Source organism: Dipodomys merriami, unplaced genomic scaffold (assembly GCF_024711535.1).
Source record: "Dipodomys merriami isolate MVZ:Mamm:240054 unplaced genomic scaffold, mDipMer1.0.p SCAF_22, whole genome shotgun sequence".
Taxonomy (NCBI): Eukaryota; Metazoa; Chordata; class Mammalia; order Rodentia; family Heteromyidae; genus Dipodomys; species Dipodomys merriami.
The window spans coordinates 23,499,434-23,519,209 of record NW_027203604.1 but is presented as its reverse complement, the minus strand read 5'-3'; the positions used below and the strand labels follow the sequence as shown (position 1 = coordinate 23,519,209).

At 36.5% G+C, this 19,776-nt stretch overlaps 1 protein-coding gene across 3 annotated transcripts in view; it reads left to right on the top strand.

Moving 5' to 3' along the window:
- The window catches only part of Fancc (FA complementation group C), a 205,875-nt gene that overhangs the window by 128,977 nt on the left and 57,122 nt on the right, over positions 1-19,776 (top strand). For all 3 annotated transcript variants that reach the window (XM_070033704.1, XM_070033703.1, XM_070033705.1), the window contains exons 5-6: positions 1,335-1,448; positions 2,321-2,385. In XM_070033704.1, the coding sequence (XP_069889805.1) occupies positions 1,335-1,448; positions 2,321-2,385 (179 nt within the window). The remainder of the gene's footprint in view (positions 1-1,334; positions 1,449-2,320; positions 2,386-19,776) is intronic.

Sequence of the window (19,776 nt, the reverse complement as noted above, 5' to 3'; positions counted from 1 at the left end):
TAATCCTAGCTATTTGAGAGGCTGAGATCTGAGGATCGTGGTTTAATGCCAGCCTGGGTAGAAAAGTCCCTGAGACCCTTCTAATTAATCATCAGAAAACAAAAGCTCAGCTGCTTGTTGTTAGACATTGATAAGAGCTAGTACTAAAATGAACACCTTTGAGCATATTCCCCAGTGTCATATTTGGATTCATTTCCTTAAATGTATGACAAATAGATACATCAATGATTCTGAGTGCTGTCAAGTTGCATTCTTCCATGAGGGCCTCTGTTAACCTATAAAGTGTCTTCTCTAGGTAATAAATTACTAGGCAGATGTGGTTCTGGGATTCCAAGCTTGAAGTGGATTGTGGGCTGTGTTACCCTGGCTTACACTCCATGGGGCCTCAGTGCAATGTATAACTGCACTTTGAGAGGAAGGCCCCATTTATGTTCTTCCTGTATCTCACAGAGAGCACCTGTTTCATAGATCCTCAATATGTGTATAAAAAAGTAAAAGCTTTAATTCATAAATGAAAAGTGACATGTTCTTGCTCTGGTTTGTTCTTTTCATGATGAAAATTAACATCCATGTGTTTCTCAGATACTTACATTTTTCTTAATTGTTCATAAAGTTATGTTTTTTATTAGCATTTTTAATTTGTTGTATTTTTATTTGGTATTTTTAATTTGGTTACATGTGATCTAGCTTTACTAATACTCTTCCTATTTATACTTACATTGTTTTCTGAAAAACAAAGTTTTATTTTTACTTTTGTTTTACTTTATGCTTCTGCTCTTTTGATTTTCAGTATGCAAAATTCTTCATTCAGGCATTTCTTTTTACTATTTTATTTAATTTACTACATTAATCTATATTAAATAAGTATATTTTGATAAGCTTTGTAAAGCCAGAATTATATATATTTTTTCTAATAAGTCAGTTTTCCAGTTACTAATTTTTATGTAATTTTTCCTTTCCCTACTGATTTGAGATGCTCTTTGCATGTGCTTAATTCTTTCATCTGCTCTGATTAAAATGTTTTAATGAATTTAAAAATGATCCCATTCTTACTATGGCTAAGCATTGTTCATTTCCTGCATATTGTAATTTAAGTTCATTTTGTTTCAGTGTTAACATTTGTTTAAATTGATTTAATTTAAATATATTAATTTTAATTCTAACATTTCTTCTTTGCTCCTTGAATCAGTCACTGAGTGCCTGAAAAAAGTGGGATTACTGGTTTTGGAGGGACTATCCTACTTACAAATGATTCAGATTTTAAGCATTGTCCAAAGCAGCTATTGTCATTCGTTTTAAGAAGCTAACAATTCTTCTTTCTGTTTGTTTTTTAGGGTTTGTTATCTCAGATACTTTCACAATTTAGACTTGATACAAAAGAAGTTGGTTTTTTCACTAAAAGTCTTGGATATGAGCCTATAGATTACTATCCTGGATTGCTTAAAAATGTGAGTGTAAATTTATTAGTATTGAAATTTTCTTTGCTGAATGTTTCATCAGCAGGAAGGGTATATGGAAACATTTCACTCCTCCAAGGGAGTTGTTTAACTTTTCTTTGTTTATCTCTTCTTACCTTGAGTGGACTTATGGCCATGTAAGGAAGAACTGTGAGATGGAAGATTCTGAGAAAGGAGAAGGAAACCAGGAAAGTTTTAGTAAATCAACCAATCGCACTCTCTCATAACACATCTTACACACAAAGATTTCAGGGAGAAGAGCATTCCTTACCCAGTATAAACACTGCCTTGTACTGTCGAACAAATCTTGTATTTAAAATAACCTGATTTGAAGTTTATGTTGAAGCAAAGCAGAAAGTTCACTAAATAATCTTGCAAATAGTATTACATATTTTGGTATTTGTATGTAATCTATGTTTTCTTCTGCCATCTTTAATTTTTGCCCAATTCAAGAAATGTTAACTCTTCTAAAATATTATGAAAATTTTAATGTTTGTTAGACACTTTTGGGGGGAAGCTTTATACATATAAAAAACATTTTTTAAGAAGAACTAAATTTGGAAAGAAGAAACAAATAAACTTTACCATGTTTTTATGTTTTTAATGGGGTTAGTCTTAAATCTTAGGAAAGTAACCATCTGCCTATGGTCATTGCCTAAAGAGGAATTCAGAACAATAGACATTAATGTAAAATCCACTTATTGGTGACTTGGCTCTACTTTCTTTTTGCTCTGACAAAGTAAAACATAGGGAGAGGACAGGGTAGGGAATCTCAACGGAAATATCACTCTCACCAAGAAAAATAGAACTGATGTAATCCTGTTTGTGGTATGAGTTAACCTGCAACTGATTTTGTTTTACAGATGGTTTTATCATTAGTGTCTGAACTCAGAGAGAATCATCTTAACGGATTTAACACTCAAAGTCGGTAGGTGTTAAAGTAAACATCCCTCTTCTCAAGTTTCAGAATGCAGCAGCTCAGTTATGAGAGTACAGTTCTCTAATTCATAGAAAATGCATGTTCATAGTTATGGTTATATTTGGTACAGAGATTATTTTAGTAGACTACATCACAAATTGATGCGTTCTTTCAAATTTTCTTTTTTTTTTAAAATCATCTTTATCTGAACTCTCATGGGTCAGTAAGTAAATCATGTAGTATCTTTTGTGTACCCACCTATTAGGTTAAAAGCCCTACATAGATAGTAAGGGACACAAAAGAAAATAGAGTTGTTAGGCTTACCCTGGGGATACTGTGTAAGAAGAAAACAGGCATGGAAGCTGAGTGTATGCTGTATATTCTGGGCTAGACTTCTTTTGCTCTCCCTCCCTCAAAATTTGCCACTGTATGTACAAGTGTTTGCAGTTATACATACACACACACAGGATATTCACAAAGCAACAGGTATTTGATGTAAACATATGACCAATTTTAGAAGCAACAAGTATTTGATATGTACATATGACCTATTTTCAGAAACACAGTATACTAAAACCTAGACTAAACAAATCAAATAACTTCAGACAAATTCAAAAGCAATTAATCACATTACAAATGTTTGCTTTGCTCTGTGAATGAATTCAGAGTTGTTTTCATTGGTGAGCATCTGTTTTTATCAAATCATTAACCAAAAGAATCTAGCTACTTGAGGTTTTTGTAAACTTTGTCTCTCTCTTTCTGTCTTCCTTCCTTTTTTTCTTTTTCTTTTTTGATAAAACTGTTGTCAATTAAAGCCTTCTCAGTAATGGCCTTTGTTCTTAGTTTTTAGAAATCTGTTGCATCTAATCCTTAAAGTAAAATATCAAGTTCTATGATACCACAAGTATAAGTAATGAAATAAAAATAGATTCAATTTTAATAAAATTAAAAATCTCGTGACTGTGGGTCAGTGGTACATGCATAGCATGCTCAGTGCCTTGGGTTTGATTCCAGCACCACAATAAAAAGTAAGGATTTTTTTTGTTGTTGTTGATTTTTTGTGAATTGAAGGATACCACCATGAAAACAAAAACAGCCTACTGAGTTGAGTGAAAACTTTTTCAGATAATATCTCTGAGCTCTTTATGATGGTATACAACTGTAATTTTAGTACTTGGGAGGGTAAGGCAGGACTTTCATGAATTCAAAGCTTAACTGGGCTACATAAGGAGTGTGAGGCCACCTAGGATACCTAGCAAAGCTCTATCAAAAAAAAACAGAACAAGACAAAAACAAAAATATAAAGAAAAATATTATCTCTGGTGAGAAAATAATATTTACTATATATTATGAATTTTGTTTTACAATGATAACAACAAAAATTAGTTCAAAATTGAGTTAGGACTAGACATGTAACTCAGTGGCAGAGCACCTACCTAGCATGCACAGAGTTCTAGGCCTAGTTCCCAGCCACACAGACACAGGCAAAAGACCCAAGTAGACATTCTTCTGAAGAAGATATCTAACAGACCAATAAGCACATGAAACCATGCTCAGCATCATTACTCATTAGGGAACATGTAAATGCAAGCCACAGTGAAATACTTCTTCATACCCACTAATAATAAGAAGAACCAAATGGAAGCTAACAAGTGTTAATGAGAAATAAAATATGCATCATGTGGAAAATAGTTTGGTGTTTTCCAAAAACAAATTAGTCACAGAATTACCAGAATATCTGCTTAGGTATATATTTTTTAAAAAATTGATGCAGCAATACAAACAGATATCTGTAAGCCAGTTTTAATTTTCATTAATCATCTGAGAATAAACTGATATTACTACAGCTATTACTTCTAAAGCTATTAGAAAACAGAAATGATCACCCACAGACTTGGAAGTTATTTGTAAGAAAGAAAGAAAGAAAGAAAGAAAGAAAGAAAGAAAGAAAGAAAGAAAGAAAGAAAGAAAGAAAGGAAGGAAGGAAGGAAGGAAGGAAGGAAGGAAGGAAGGAAGGAAGGAAAAGCAACACTCAAAAACAGCATCCAAGCCCTGAGTTCAAGCCCTAAGAATGGCATATGCATGCATCCACACCCCCCCCACCCCCCGGCACAAATGCACACACCAAAAACAAAAAGAAGAAAGAGAGGGAGGGAAGAAGGGAGAGAGAGAAAAAGAAAAGAGAAAGGAAAGAAAAGGAAAAGTTATTCATTAGTGATGTCAGAAATGTGAGAAATATGACAGAACAAAAAGGCTCAGATCTCATTCTCCCACATAGATATCATCTCAACAACGTATAGCAAAACAACAACAAAAAAAAAACAAAAACAAAAACAAAAAAACTCTCATTAAAACTTTAGAAGCCAGGTAAGAAGTTACTGTCTCAAAAACACAAAGTCAAGATGAGCTTGAAATTACTAAGAAAAGCTATTTCATATCTACATCAATAGTCCTTCCCCCATACAGGTGCAACTTGATAAGACTGGAAAGAAATGACTAGCTTATGGTTACTTCCTTAGGAGGGAAAGAGTGGAATGTGCATCTAACCTTTCAGCATTTTAGGGATCTGTCTGACAAAGTGGTTTCTGTGTCTCCTGACTCAGCACTGATGGAGAACCGGCATACTTTGCATTCTTAGGGGTCACAGAGAACAAAAGAAAGCTCAGTGAAAGCACCAGAGAAGAGACAATGCTGCAAAGTGAGGCTGGCACAGCTCAATAAGCTTGAGCTTTAAGTGCCCAGTTTATGGCTTATCCTGTGGGAGAAAGAGAACAATAGAATTTGCATGTAATATTTTGATTGTTCTAGGTGCTGCTGGAGATTGGGGTTGGTGGGGTTTTTTTGTTTTTTTGTTTTTATTTTGTGTGTGTGTGGTGTTTTGGGTTTTTGTTTGTTGTTGTTGTTCCCTGACTTGTACTGCTAACAGGAGACTAGGATATACTTTGAATGTCTGGAAGCCACAAAGAACAAAGAGTCAAGTGGCTTGCAGCATCTAAGAAATGGTGGTACCACATACAGGCAGCAGAGGAAGCAAAATATTACATGCTTTTGAAAAATGAGACAGAAAAAAATCTCTAATTGAGAAATTACATGTACAGACCTAGAGAAGGCACATTCCTAGAAAAGCTCTAGCTGTGCTAATAAATCAACATCGTTCCTTAATAAAAGCTAGTATGGACAGACTGAAAGAGGTGGCTTGATTTTTGTTTTTATTTTCTGTACAAATCTGTAAAAATAGTAAGACACACACACAAAGAGGGAGTCATGGCCTAATCCATGGAATAAACCTCCCCCTCCAAAAAAAACCTAAAGAAACGGTCTATGAATTAAAGAATTAAAAAATATTATCTTAAAGAATTAAAAGAGTTAAAAAAATATTATCTTAAGGAATCTCAGGGCACTACAAATATAGCAAACAAGCAAAATGAGGAAAACAGTGCATGAATAAAAGGAGAATGTATACTTATAATGCATGTATGTATATATTATACATATGTATATATACATATATGCACATGTGATATATATATATATATATATATATATATGGAGATAGAGAGAAAAAGAAGAGAGAGAGAACCAAACAAATTCTATGCTGAAAAATATAGTAAATGAACTAAAAGTTTCACTAGAAGGGGTTCAATACTAATCTTGACCAGGCAGAAGAAAGAAGTAAGATTCAAAAAGAAGTAAATAGAAATTAACAAGTAAGAGAAAGAAAAAAGATGAAGAAAATCGAAGATAAAGCTAAAGGACTTAGAGAATAAATAAAATGAAAACTTACACTCATTACAAGTGTCCCAGAAGATGGGTAGGGAGGAGGCAGAGAGGAAGGGGACAGAGGCAGTGGCAGACAGAAGTTTAGTGATCCCTCCCCCCTACACACACACCCCAAAGAAATCCCAGACTTGAAGAAAGAATTGGAAATCCTGACAGGAGAAGTCTAAAGGACTTCAGATAGGATGAACCTAGAGATCCACACCAAGACATTGCAATAAAACAATCAGAAGTTAAATCTTCAAAACTGCAAGAAAAAATTAGTGTGTCATGTTCAAGGGAACTCACCTAAAACTGTTGTGAGTTTCTCACTAAAAGTATTATAGGCTAGATAGGAGTGAGATGATGTATTTAAAATGTTACAGGGACAATAAGCAAAACAACAGCCCTCTGCTAACCAAGAATATTGTGTCCAGCATAACTTCCCTTCAAAAATGAAGAGTTCTGGGAATGATGTTGCACTTCTTCAATCCCAATTGGGGCATCTGAATTTCAAGCCAGTTTGTATTGCATAGTGAGCCCAGCAGCATAAAATCATACAAAAATATAATGTTCTCTTGTAGAGATAAATATGTAGACAAAGATAAAATCTGGTAATATTGAAGGGGTCTTGTGCTTGCTAAGCAGGTGCTCTACCATTTAGGACATGTTCCCAGCCCCATAAATCTATTTTTTTTTAACACCAGTACTGTGACTTGAAATCAGAGCCTTGCACTCTTGCTTGGTGTTTTTTGCTCAAGGCTGTGCTCTGCTACCTGAGCCACACATCCATTTTTGCTTTCTGCTGATTGATTGGAGATGAGAATCTTAGAGATATGTCTGTGCTAGCTGGCTTTGAACTGTGATCCTCACCTCTCAGCCTCCTGAGTAGCTAGGATTACAGACATGAGCCATTAGTGCCTAACCACATATCCCTTTTAATTCTGATATAGAAGTTAAAAGATAAAGACAAAAATAACTCCTAAGTTAATGAATATCAAAGTTGTAATTTTTAGCAATGACAGTGAAGAAGAGATTTAACTGAGTAGTTTTTGTCATTGAGATTAAATATTAATAGCTTAAATGGGTTATTATAATTCTTAGCTGTTTTATGCGAACCTATGGTAACAGTAAAGAAAACCTCAGGAAGTATACAAAAGAAAATGAGAAGGAAATCAAAACAGGTCATTGCAAAAAAAAAAAAAATCAATGCTACACAAGAGAAGGCAGCAAGAAAAGAACAAAATAATGACGAGATAGAAAAAAAATCCTGGAAAAATGACAGTAATATTTTATTGATCACTATTTTTCTGTAAGAGCTATTGGGGTTTGACTCAGTTTCATATTGCTAGTCCAGCATTCTTCCACTGAGTCACATCTGCAGCCCTTTTTTGCATTGGTTATTTTTGAGATAGGATCTCGCATCCTATTTAGGCTCACATGTGAACTTTAATATCCCTATTTTTACCTCTTCCATAACTGAGATGAGGCATGCACCACCATGCCCAGCTTCTTCACTTAGATGGAATCTTACAAACTCAGTTTCTGCTGTGGCTGGTTGAGAACTACAGTCTTCCTCATCTTAGCCTCCCATGTATCTGGGAAACAAGCATAAGTCACTGCACCACCTATTGGTTGAGAAAGGTATCATGACTGACCTCTGCCTCTCAAGTAGGTAAGATTATAGATTTGAACTACTGGCTGCTAACTTCTGTCCCTAATTACTTTAAGTGAGTATGAATTAAGACCAATTCAAAAGATGTACAGTGTCTAGATAATTTAAGTGAATCAGCAAAAAGATCGCGCACTATCATCAAGTTGGGTTAATTTCTAGGATGCAAGAATGGTTCAACCACATACAAATCAATAAATGTAAACAGTACCAAGAACTAAAATCACATGATTATCTCAGTCAATATAGAAAAAGCTTTTGACAAATTTCTTTACAGAAGTAAAGGACTTCTACAAGGAAAAGGATAAAACCTTGAAGAAATTGAAGACATCAGCAGATGAAAAGATCTTCCATGTTGATTGATTAGCAGAATTAATAATGTGAAATTGTCCATACTACTAAAAGCAATTTACAAATTCAGTGCAATACCTATCAGAATCCCAGTATCATTCCTCACTGAATTAAAAAAAATCAATCTAAAAACTTATTTAGAGTCATATAATACCCCAAATAGGAAAAACATTAAAAAGGGTACACTGGATTTATAACATCTAGACAGATGGCCACTGTTATAGTAGGCCAACATAGCCTTCCTGGCTGCCAAATATTCTCCTGCTTCTTGAATTTACCCATAATATAACTAAAAGTATCTTTTATAAACTCTTTGGACTGCGATATTTTCCTTCCAAAAGATCCATTCAACTAATACTTAAAGATTTTGTTATATATGTATTTGTTTGGCAGAACTAGAGTTTTGAAGTTAGGGCTTCACAATTGCTGGGTACACACTCTTACCACTGAGCCATGCCTCTAGTCTTGATATCTGCTTGTTCTTTTTTAGATAGGGTTTGTCCTTCTGTTCTGGCTCATGCCTGGGAATAATTCATTTATGTTAGGCTTCCCAGAGCTAGGAAATCAGGAACATGCCACTATGTCCAGCTCTTCATTAACAAAATATTAAACATTTTCTGTCTTAGGCTGCCTTTGATCCACAATCCCAATAATGTCAGCCTCCCAAATATCTAAGATTATAGGCCTGAGCCATCAGCATCTGGCTAATATTATATATTTAGGTATAAAGGCTCACATAATTTCTAGGATTGGGGGTTAAAAGTACATGCAGAGCATTTGTGTGCTTAGTGCATTATTTGAGTCTCATATTTCTTTTCCATCTTACTTTCTCTTGCCATTCTTCATAGGTCTTTCACTTTAGTTTTCATGTCCAGTTTCCTGCATTAGTAAAAACTATTCAAAAGTATGGTCCTCAAGACAGTATTCTCAGCATCCTAGGCACAGGGGCATGGAATCTTTCAATATTTGTAACATTTTTGCAGATTGTTCTTAATACACACTGAAGTTTGAGGAAAGTTTCTCTGTTATTACTTTCTCTGTGAACTACGTATCAATGCCTTGTAAAACTGTCAGAATAACTTAAAGTGGCATGATAAAATTCTGAAAAGCATTTAATTCTTAAAAGTATTTAATTTGTGTAGCTATAGTTTCTTCTTGATAAATAATGAAGCTCTCCTAGAGACAATTTTTTGTTGAATTAAACAGAGATCTCTTCTTACATGTGAAGTTTTTCTTCTCAAATGTTTACCTTTTCTAAAATGTACTTCTTGTTCTTTACCACTTTGCTAAATGGCAGCTGTCCCTTCACCACTTACTTTCTACAGAACTCTACCCTCTTACATTAACACATCACCAAGGTGGGTTTTGAACTCCTCTTCCTCCTCCTCCTCCTCCTCCTCCTCCTCCTCCTCCTCCTCCTCCTCCTCCTCCTCCTCCTCCTCCTCCTCCTCCTCTTCTTCTTTTTCTTCCTCCTCTTCCTCTTCCTCCTCTTCCTTCTCTTCCTCCTCCTCCTCTTCTTCCTCCTCCTCCTCTTCCTCCTTCTTTTCTTCTTTTTCCTGCTCCTCTTTCTCCTCCTCTTCCTCTTCCTCCCCTTCCCCCTCCCCCTCTTTTTCTTCTTCTTTTTTTGTCTGTCATGGGACTTGAACTCTGGGCCTGGGCACTGCCCCTCAGTTCTTCAGCTCAAGGTGAGCACTCCGTCGCTTGAGCCACAGTGTTCTTCCAGTTTTCTAGTGGTCTTTTGGAGATAAGAGTCTCACAGACTTTCCTGCCTGGGCTGGCTTTGAACCGTGACCCTCAGATCTCAGCCTCCTGAGTAGCTAGGATTATAGGCGTGAGCCACCAGCGCCCAACTGAACCCCACTTCTAAACTGGTAAACAAAAGGACAGCCGGGCGCTGGTGGCTCACGCCTGTAATCCTAGCTACTCAGGAGGCTGAGATCTGAGGATCGCGGTTCAAAGCCAGCCCGGGCAGGAGAGACCGTGAGACTCCTATCTCCAATAAACCACCAGAACACCGGAAGTGGCGCTGTAGCTCAAGTGGTAGAGCGCTCGCCTTGAGCTGAAGAGCTGAGGGACAGCGCCCAGGCCCAGAGTTCAAGCCCCACAACCGACAAAAAAAAAAAAAAGGACATTTGGCCTGAGTTGAAAATATCTTAAATTTCTAGAATATATGAGCAAACAGTGAGCTAAGAGAGGGGAGTTATAAATGCGTGTTTGTGTATGTCAGTGGATGGTTTTTATGTATGTAATTTGCTTATAACTTCAGCGGAATATTTTACAAAGCCAAATGGATGTTTGTGAAATTGAGTTAGGGGTATTCAGTGTTCATTCAGAATCAGATATGCAAAAGCAGAAAAAACAGACATGGATATCTTGCCCTTCATCCGTGACTCATCTCTCCTATTCCCTGAGAGACTTGTAGTATAAGTTACTCTCATTTTCTGAAAAGAGAGAATGAGGAGAGGTGAAGACAATATCCAGTGACTGAATAGGTGGGAAGGGCATGAGGACAGCACTAAAGATTAAGGGCTGTGGCTGTCCAAAAGAGAATGCTACTACACTGTTGGTGGGTATGTAAACTGGTTCAGCCACTCTGGAAAGCAGTATGGAGGTTCCTCAAAAGACTAAACATAGAGCTCCCTTATGATCCAGCAGCCCCACTCCTGGGCCATTTACCCAAATGATCACAAACAAGGCCACACTAAAGTTACCTATATTCATTGCAGCATTATTTACCAAAGCTAAGATATGGAACCAACCCAGATGCCCCTCAGTAGATGAATAGATTAAGAAAATGTGATATATAATTCTGTGCTTCCATCAGAAAGAATGACATCGCCTCATTTATAAGGAAATAGAAAGACTTGGAAAAAATAATATTAAATTAGGCCAGACCCAAAGACATATACCCTCCACAGTTTCCCTCATTTGTAATATTTAGTATAGGTTTAAGGTAGCCCTAGCAGAGGATCTCAATAGCTCAATAGGTATGTCCATACAACCATATAAAATAATGCTAATTGAAATGAATTCTAAGATATGGAAACAATTTTTTTCTTGTTTTTAATGTACTATGTGAAGTTATGCCTTTTTTCCTTCATTTTACCCCCTTTGGTTTATCACCCAGTTGTCACTTCTTTATTTTGGTATCCTGTGTCGAGAAAATATGTTCATCGGATTTGGGGAAAGAAAGAGGAATAACAAAATGGTGAAACAAAGAACAAAGGGTGAATCAATGCAACAGTGATACAAGACACTGTTGGAAATGAACTTTACAACTTGGTGGGGGAGGATGGTGAATGGAGGGGAAAGGCAAATGGGAGAAAACGAGGATAGGGGTAACACTGTTTGACAAGAAATGTACTTATTACCTTATGTAACTCTGTACATCACCCTTATAAATAAAGGGGAAAAAAAGATTATGGGCTGTGGGTTGAATCTCCTAACAAGACTGAAAAAGACCAAGATATTTCTCCTGAAAAAAATTTAAAGCCTCCTGTAACTTTGGTAGTGCTTAGTTTACCAAAATGTAGGCATGCCAATTGATAACCTTCTCCAGGGCTTTAAGATGCATACAGTCTTTTCAGCCCCAGCCTGAAACTTGCCAGAGCCTGGAGATCTAAGTTCAGGAAGGAGCAGTGTAGCACTTTCCACACTGCATTATTGTAAGCATTAGAGTTTGACTTCCTGGCAGAGCAGCACTCCAAATGATTTCTATATAAGAATTCAGCTGTAGAAGGCTCAACATTAACCATATATTGCTGGAAGCATCCTTCCTGTATAGTGGTACTGTGTGCAGGAACCATGGACACCACAATAAATGGCTTAGAATGCCTCTTCTAGTGCTTTGTAGGAAGGAATGGAATGGTATTTAAACATTCTGTCACTGAATTGTTGATTTTACTTAGTTGCATTTAAGACACTTCGACAGGTCTCTAAAAATAATTATCAGGTCTCTAAAAATAATTCAAAAGGAAACCAAATCAGATTTGAGGTTGCTTTTTTTTTCCTGACGGTATATGAATCCTAAATGATGAGATCAATTTCTATATTTTATGAATTATTTAAATCTTTTGAAATGAACTTTACAATTTCCCAAAAGTAAAAAAATAAACAATAATAATTCTCCTTCCAGGAACAATAAAGCAAAAACAAAACTAGATAATCAGCATGGTATTGTTTTGTGGCCTTTTAAGGTTAGAGGGCTTTTTGTTGCTTGAACTTCTAAAGTTCTGAAAGGAAATAGCCCACATTTGAGGGTATATCAGAAATTTGTATACCAGTATAGTTTATTCTGATTCAGCTTTTATATTAAAAATATGCAGGTAGCTTCATATATATGAGAAAGTTATACAGTTTTATATTTTAATTATCATCACTAATAACAGCAACAACTATACTGGCATGTTTGGAAGCTGTCTTTGAAAAATCACAGTGCCATTCTTCCACCTGATGTGAACTCCTGAAGACAGTTGAATACACTTCATTGATTTTTCACTAGAGAACTGTGGACTTAAAAGTTCTGTGATCTTACACAGAACTTAAGGGTTTAAGTGTTTTGTTTTGTTTTTTTAATGGATGGCAAGCACAACTTTCTGATTTTAGCTCTTAAAAAAATAAGATTTTGGAAGTTCATCAAAAGACTTCTCAAAAGCATGTAGACATTAAGTTGGTTCATAAGTTAATCTTCTAATAAGTATAAATAGACTCAGTAGAAGAGGTTGAATTTCCATGAAAAACTTTTTTTTGGGGGGGGGGTCTGGTCGTGGGGCCTGAACTCTGGGCCTGGGCACTGTCCTTCAGATCAAGGCTAGTGCTCTGCCACTTGAGCCACAGCGCCACTTCCAGCTTTTTGCTTTTTGCTTATGTGGTGCTGAGGAATCAAACCCAGGGCCTCATGCATGCAAGACAAGCACTAACTTTTATGGTCTCAATATATCCAGCAAGTAACTTGAAAAAAGATATCGTAATGAACTGTAAAATTCTTTGGTAAAAGCAAAAAGATAAAACAAAAGGTAAAAACAAAAAGGATCTTCTCCCAATCCGTTGGCTTTCTATTGATCTTGCTAGCTATATCCTTTGCCATTCAGAAGCTCTGCAACTTCATGCAATCCATTTGTTCAACCTTTCTTTGATTTGTTGTGATTCTGGGTCTCAATTAAGAAAATTTCAGCCTGTGCCAAGGAGATCTGGGGTTTCTCCTATTCTGTCCTGTAATGTTTTCAGGCTGTCTGCTTTGACTCTGAGGTCTTTAATCCATTTGGAGTTGATTCTGGTGCAGGGTAATATATAAGGATCTAGGTTTAGTTTTCTACAAGTAGTTAACCAATTTTGCCAGCACCATTTACTGAAGAGGCTGTCTTTCTTCCATTCTATTTTTTAGCTCCCTTATCAAAGCTTAGATGGTTATAGGTCTGTGGGTTCATTTCTGGGTTTTTAATTCTATTCCATTGGTCCTGAGGTCTCTTTTTGTGTCAGTACCAAGCTGTTTTGATTACTATGGCTTTGTAGTAGAATTTGAACATAGCTAGCAAGATCAATAGAAAGCCTATGGATTGGGAGAAGATCTTCACTAGCCATACAACCGACAAGGGTCTCATATCTTAAATATACCTGGAACTCAAAAAATTAAATCTCCCAACAACAAATTCTCAAAGTAACAACTGCCCAATAAATAAATGAGCTCTGAAGAGGAAAGAAGGGTGGCCAATAGACACATGAAGAAACGCTCAACCTCCCTAGCCATAAAAGAAATGCAAATCAAAACAACATTGAGATACCACCTCACCCCAGTTAGAATGGCTATAATCAAGAACTCTAATAACAACAGATGTTGGAGGGGATGTGACAGAAGGGAACCTTACTGCATTGTTGGTGGGAGTGTAAACTCGTTCAACCACTTTGGAAAGTAGTATGGAGGTTCCTCAAAAGACTCCACATAGAGCTCCCCTGTGACCCACCAATCCCACTTTTGGGCATTCACCCAAATGATCACAAACAAGACCATATTAAAGCTACCAGCACAACTATGTTTATTGCAGCATTATTTACCATAGCTAAGATATGGAACCAATCCAGATGTCCCTCAGTAGATGAATAGATCAAGAAAATGTGGTATATATACACAATGGAATTCTATGCCTCCATCAGAAAGAATGACATTACCCCATTTGTTAGGAAATGGAAAGACTTGGAAAAAAAATTATATTAAGTGAAGTAAGCCAGGCCCCAAAAAACATAGGTCCCATGATTTCCCTTATTTGCAATTACTAGTATATGTCTGAGACAAGCAGAAACGGTCAGATAAGATGATGTTAGGTGAAATGAACCCCAAGATAAGGACACAAGTGGTTTTTTCTTTCTTGCTATTATTTCTAACGTATTTATAAGGTGATATTTTTGTTTCTTTGTATGTCCCTCCCCCATGGTATAACCCCTGTTTTCACTGTATTCAATGTTGGTATAATTTGTGGAGGGGAAGGGAAAAAACAAATTGTTTAAATAGGGATACAGGTGGACCTATTGCAACAATGAGATGTACAAGATGCTATGTCGAAAAAGGAACTTTACAACTTTGGCAGCAGGGGTGGGGGGAGTGTAGTTGTGGAGATGGGAGGGCAGGGATGGTAAGGGAAAAACAAAGGAGGAGGCAACAATGCTTGATAAGAAATATACTCATTACCTTACTCATGTAACTGTAATCCCTCTGTACGGTATTTTCACAACAAAAAAAATTATTTAAAAAAAAACTCAAAAAAAAACACCCCAAAAAACAAAAAGGAGAAAACACACTCCACAGCAAATTGGGTATGGGACTAATGTGTCAGTCTCCTAGCAAAGGTATCTCATAGGTGGGTCTTAGTAAATTCCATGAAGAATTTTCTAATTATATGGTAACTATATCATAAATTTACATTCACTTAGAATAACCAAAACTACAAACCAAATCCACTTCTATTTCATCCTTTCCTGTGTTTACAGCTTTGGTACCAACATGGACATCCCTTAGTTAACTTGGCTCCATGACAAGGATTTGTCCCTCTGTTTTTAAACAACAAGCATCAAGGAAACAATTATGATGATCAGTCTGGTACAAATGAAGGTTCCCCCCACCCCCAGATTTGAAGAGTTTATCAGCTAATATTGTCCTGTAGATTCTAATTACAAGCAAGAGAGTTTAGACACAGAATGGTTGACAACAACTTCCAAATTGGACCCACAGGTCAAGATCAATTGTGTAATTGTTGCATTGGAGAAGAATTTGACCCAAAGGGATAAATTATTTGGTCCTCTATTCTTGGACAGAGGAAGAAAGTAGTTCAGAAATGCATTTGAACTTAGTTCAGCTTGGTTCTGCATTCACTCCAGTTCACAGGCTGTATTGAATAATTTGCAGTCTCTTATTTCTGACATGCTCAAATCAACCATAAAGATCTTAGTTTCTGGGGTTTTTTGGAGTGGGGATTGCCAGTACTGAGGCCCAAATTTGGCCTTGCACTCTTATGCAATTTGCTTGCTCACAAATGGCACTCTTACCACTTGAGTCTTGTCTCCAGCTTTTGTTGCTGGTTATTGGGAGATAGAATTTGTATTTTCTGCCTGGGATGAGTTTGAATCAGGATCCTCATCTCAGCCTCCTAAATAGCTAGGATTATAGGCTTGCCCCACCAGCAACCAGCAGAATATCAAGCTATATAAAAATAAATGTAAAGCCAAGTGGCAGGACTGAAGAGTTCTCATAATACACTGGACTTGTATTTGGCCTAATTTATATGGCATAATCAATTTGGAAATAATGATTTCAATTCCTTTAATCAAATATGTAAGAATAATTTCTTTTTTTATCTTAAAAAATTTTTTTTGTGTTAGGTTTTTAAAAAGGTAGTTGAGTAAGAACAGCACCACGCACGTGGTATTCAGGTAAGGGGTAGGTTTATTCAGTAGACCTGCTGGAACCTGGCAAGGTTGAAACTCCATGTGGCTGGGAAAGGCCTGGGAAAGAGAAAGAGCTGGGAAAGAGAGAGAAAAAAGAGCTAGCAAAGAGCAGAGAGAGAGCATCTGGGAAAGGTGGGAAAGAGAGCTAGGAAAGAGAAGAGAGCTGGGAAAGAGAAGAGGAGGAAAGAGCTGAGAAAGCTAGAAAAGAGCAGAGAGAGAGCAGAGAGCTAGAAAAGAGCATCTGGGAAAGGTGGGAAAGAGAGAGCTAGGAAAGAGAAGGGAGCTGGGAAAGAGAAGGAAAGAGAAAAGAGCTAGAAAAGAGCAGAGAGAGCAGAGAGAGCTGAAAAAAGAGCTAGAAAAGATAGCATCTGGGAAAGGTGGGGAAGAGAGCTAGGAAAGAAGGGAGCTGGGAAAGAGAAGAGAAGGAAAGAGAAAAGAGCTAGAAAAGAGCAGAGAGAGCAGAGAGAGCTGTAAGAACAATTTCTTATCAACTCATTTTAATATATTTTAAAACAAATATTCAAGAATAGATTTGACAGTTCATTTCATCTGAGAGATAATAGTTAATCCAGATGATCAAATTAAGAATGCAAATAAGCCGGTGCCAGTGGCTCATGCCTGTAATCCTAGCTACTCAGGAGGCTGAGATTTGAGGATCATGGTTTGAAGCCAGCCTGGGCTGGCATGTCTGTGAGACTTTTATTTCCAGTTAATGATCAGAAAACTGGAAGTAGCACTGTGGCCCAAAGTGGTAGAGCACTAGCCTTGAGCAAAAGAGCTCAGGGACAGTGCTCAGGCCCTGAGTTCAAGCCCATGATTGAAAAAAAAAAAGTGCAAATAGTTCTAAAGAGAGCAATATAATCAAGTTTTACTGGGTAACATTTTAGTTTATTTGAATTTAACTATACACTAATTCTGACATATAAACAATCTGTATGCTCATTGCTCAAACCTTATCATATTACATTTTATTACTATTTAATCACTTTAAGGAATTAAAGTGTTTCTTTTGCTCATTCTGTTTCTTCTTCCTTTTCCCAGTAGTGAGTATTACAAGGAGTTGATGTAAAATCTTCTGTCATGTTTTAACATTTTACTTTACATATGTGTGTATGTATATGCTGTGACTGTTTCAAATTTTTCTATGGTGTGGATATCTTTTTGCAATTTATGCATTATGATATTGTGAGATTTGTATATTTGGATAGTATATGTCTAGTTCATTGTAACTGCCATATATTTTCCATTCTGTAAATGAGCTATCATTTATTTGTGATTTCATCTCTGTATAAGTGAGCAAAATAGAATCCTCTTCCTACACTTGTGTTGAAGTCTTTAACCATGAGAAGTAAATCAAGCATGGTGCTACTGATTGTTATACAAGGTGCTTGTACCTTTTTATTGTGTCTGTATTAGCAACATCTTCAAATTCTCTTTTGTCCAAAATCCGATGCATGTCCCATTAACTTTATAGTATCCACTGAATAGCACATTGACCATCTAAAGAAATCATTAGGTTCAAAAATGATTGCCAATTCCAGGCAGTAGTGGTTTATGCCTGAAATCCTAGCTACTTTAGCGGCTTAGATCTAAGGATTGTGATTTGAAGCCAGCCCAGGCAAACCCAAGTGACTCTTAACAGCAGTTAACTAGCAAAAAGCCAGAGGTAGATGTGTGGCTCTAATGGTAGAGCACCAGCTTTGAGTGGAAAAAGCCAGGCAAGACTGTGAGGCTGTTGGTTCAAGCCCCAGAATAAGCATCCAACAAAAACAACAACAAAAAAAGCAAAACTGTGTAGGAAGGTGATATCCTTTGAGAGAAATTAAGTTAGGAAATATAAGTAGAAAAGCAGGTTACCTAAGCACTCTGTTAATTTGGATTTAAAAAAAAAATTTTTTTTTTGGGTCCGGTCGTGGGGCCTGAACTCTCGGTCTGGGCGCTGTCCCTCAGCTCTTCAACTTAAGGCTAGTGCTCTACTACTTGAACCACAGAGCCACTTCTAGCTTTTTTCTTTTTGCTTATGTGGTGCTGAGGAATCGAACCCAGGGCCTCAGGCATGCGCTCTACCACTGAGCCACCTTCCCAGCCCTAATTTGGATTTTATCTTTAGGTTAAGTGAAACCACTTGGTGACTGTTAACTTGGAGCAACTCAGATCTAAACAATCTCTTTCACACACACAAAAGTGATTGCTTCTTAAAATCAGAAAATGGGAGTGGGTGTACCCTCTATTTTTCATAAATGTTGAGGAGCTATTTACCTATTTAATGTAGTTACCTCTATAAATTTTATTAATGTAAAAACTAAGTTAGAAAAAATGAATTCCGGGGCTGGGAAAAAAAGAAAAAAGAAAAAAGAAAAAATGAATTCCAGGAAATAGAAACAAGAAAAAAAAAACTAAGTCAAGAAAATGAATATGCAAAGCACCTCAGTAGCCTCCAAGGTTTCTCTAATTTATTCCCCCTCCCTTCACTATGATACACACATTTGCTTCATTTTCCTGTTTCAATACTGGAGACTTTTGTATTTATCAGCTTGCAGCATTTTTCTCCCAGCTATGTTCATGGTTTGTCTGTATACTTCTTCTTTACTTGAGTTTTATTTTCTCATAAATTCCTAGCACTCTTCTATAGGTCATGACACTGTCATGTGTCATTCTATTCTTTTTCTCTTACTAGGCTTTGTTATCTTTGTTTCTCAATTACAAACACCTCAGAGCCTTAAATATAGTAATTGGTCAATATGCATTCATAGGTCAAATACATACTAACTTAAATTCATTGAGCCTTACATGTTATCAGATTAAAGCAATGTAAAAAAAAGTTATTTATCAAATCAGCAAGAAATAAAATGGATAATATCACTAGGATAGAAGATTGGAAAAGAAAATTAGGATATCTTTTGGAAAAAGAATGGTTCAAACAAATAGTTATATATAGGCATTTGTGAGAATACAGGCTGAGCACCTCTTATAATAGTGACATATTAGAAACAATGCAACTGCCTATTGATAAACAATTACAGAATATACATATTTTAATAATAAGCAAGTTCAAAGCAGCAAGGGATAATTAAATGATTAATATTGTAGTGCATTTGTGTTTTATAAAACTCAGGTCTAAATTTTTGTATTTATGATTGTATATGAAAATATTTATAAGAAGATCTAATGTCATATACCCAGGACTTTCATTTCACTAATCTCTAGATATTTGCATAATATCTATTTCCTCTCTCTCTCTGTCCTATCTGTCCTCTCTGTCTTCTCTCTCTCCTCTCTCTCTTTCTCTCTCTCTCTTTCTCTCTTTCTCTCTCTCTCTCTTTTCCTAGTTCTTGAACTCAGGGCCTAGGTGCTGACCTTGAGCTTGACCTTCTTTTACTCAAGGCTAGCACTGTACCACTTAAGCCCTAGCTCTACTTCTGGCTTTTGTTGTTGTTGTTTGTTTAGAGTCTCACAGACTTTTCTGCCTGGGCTGTTTTCAAGTTATAATCCTCAGATCTCAGGCTCCTTGAGTAACTAAGGTTACAAGTATGAGCCACTGGTACCCAGCTCAACATCTAATTCTTTCTTTCTTTCTTTCTTTCTTTCTTTCTTTCTTTCTTTCTTTCTTTCTTTCTTTCTTTCTTTCTTTCTCTCTCTCTCTCTCTCTCTCTCTCTCTCTCTCTCTCTCTCTCTCTCTCTCTCTC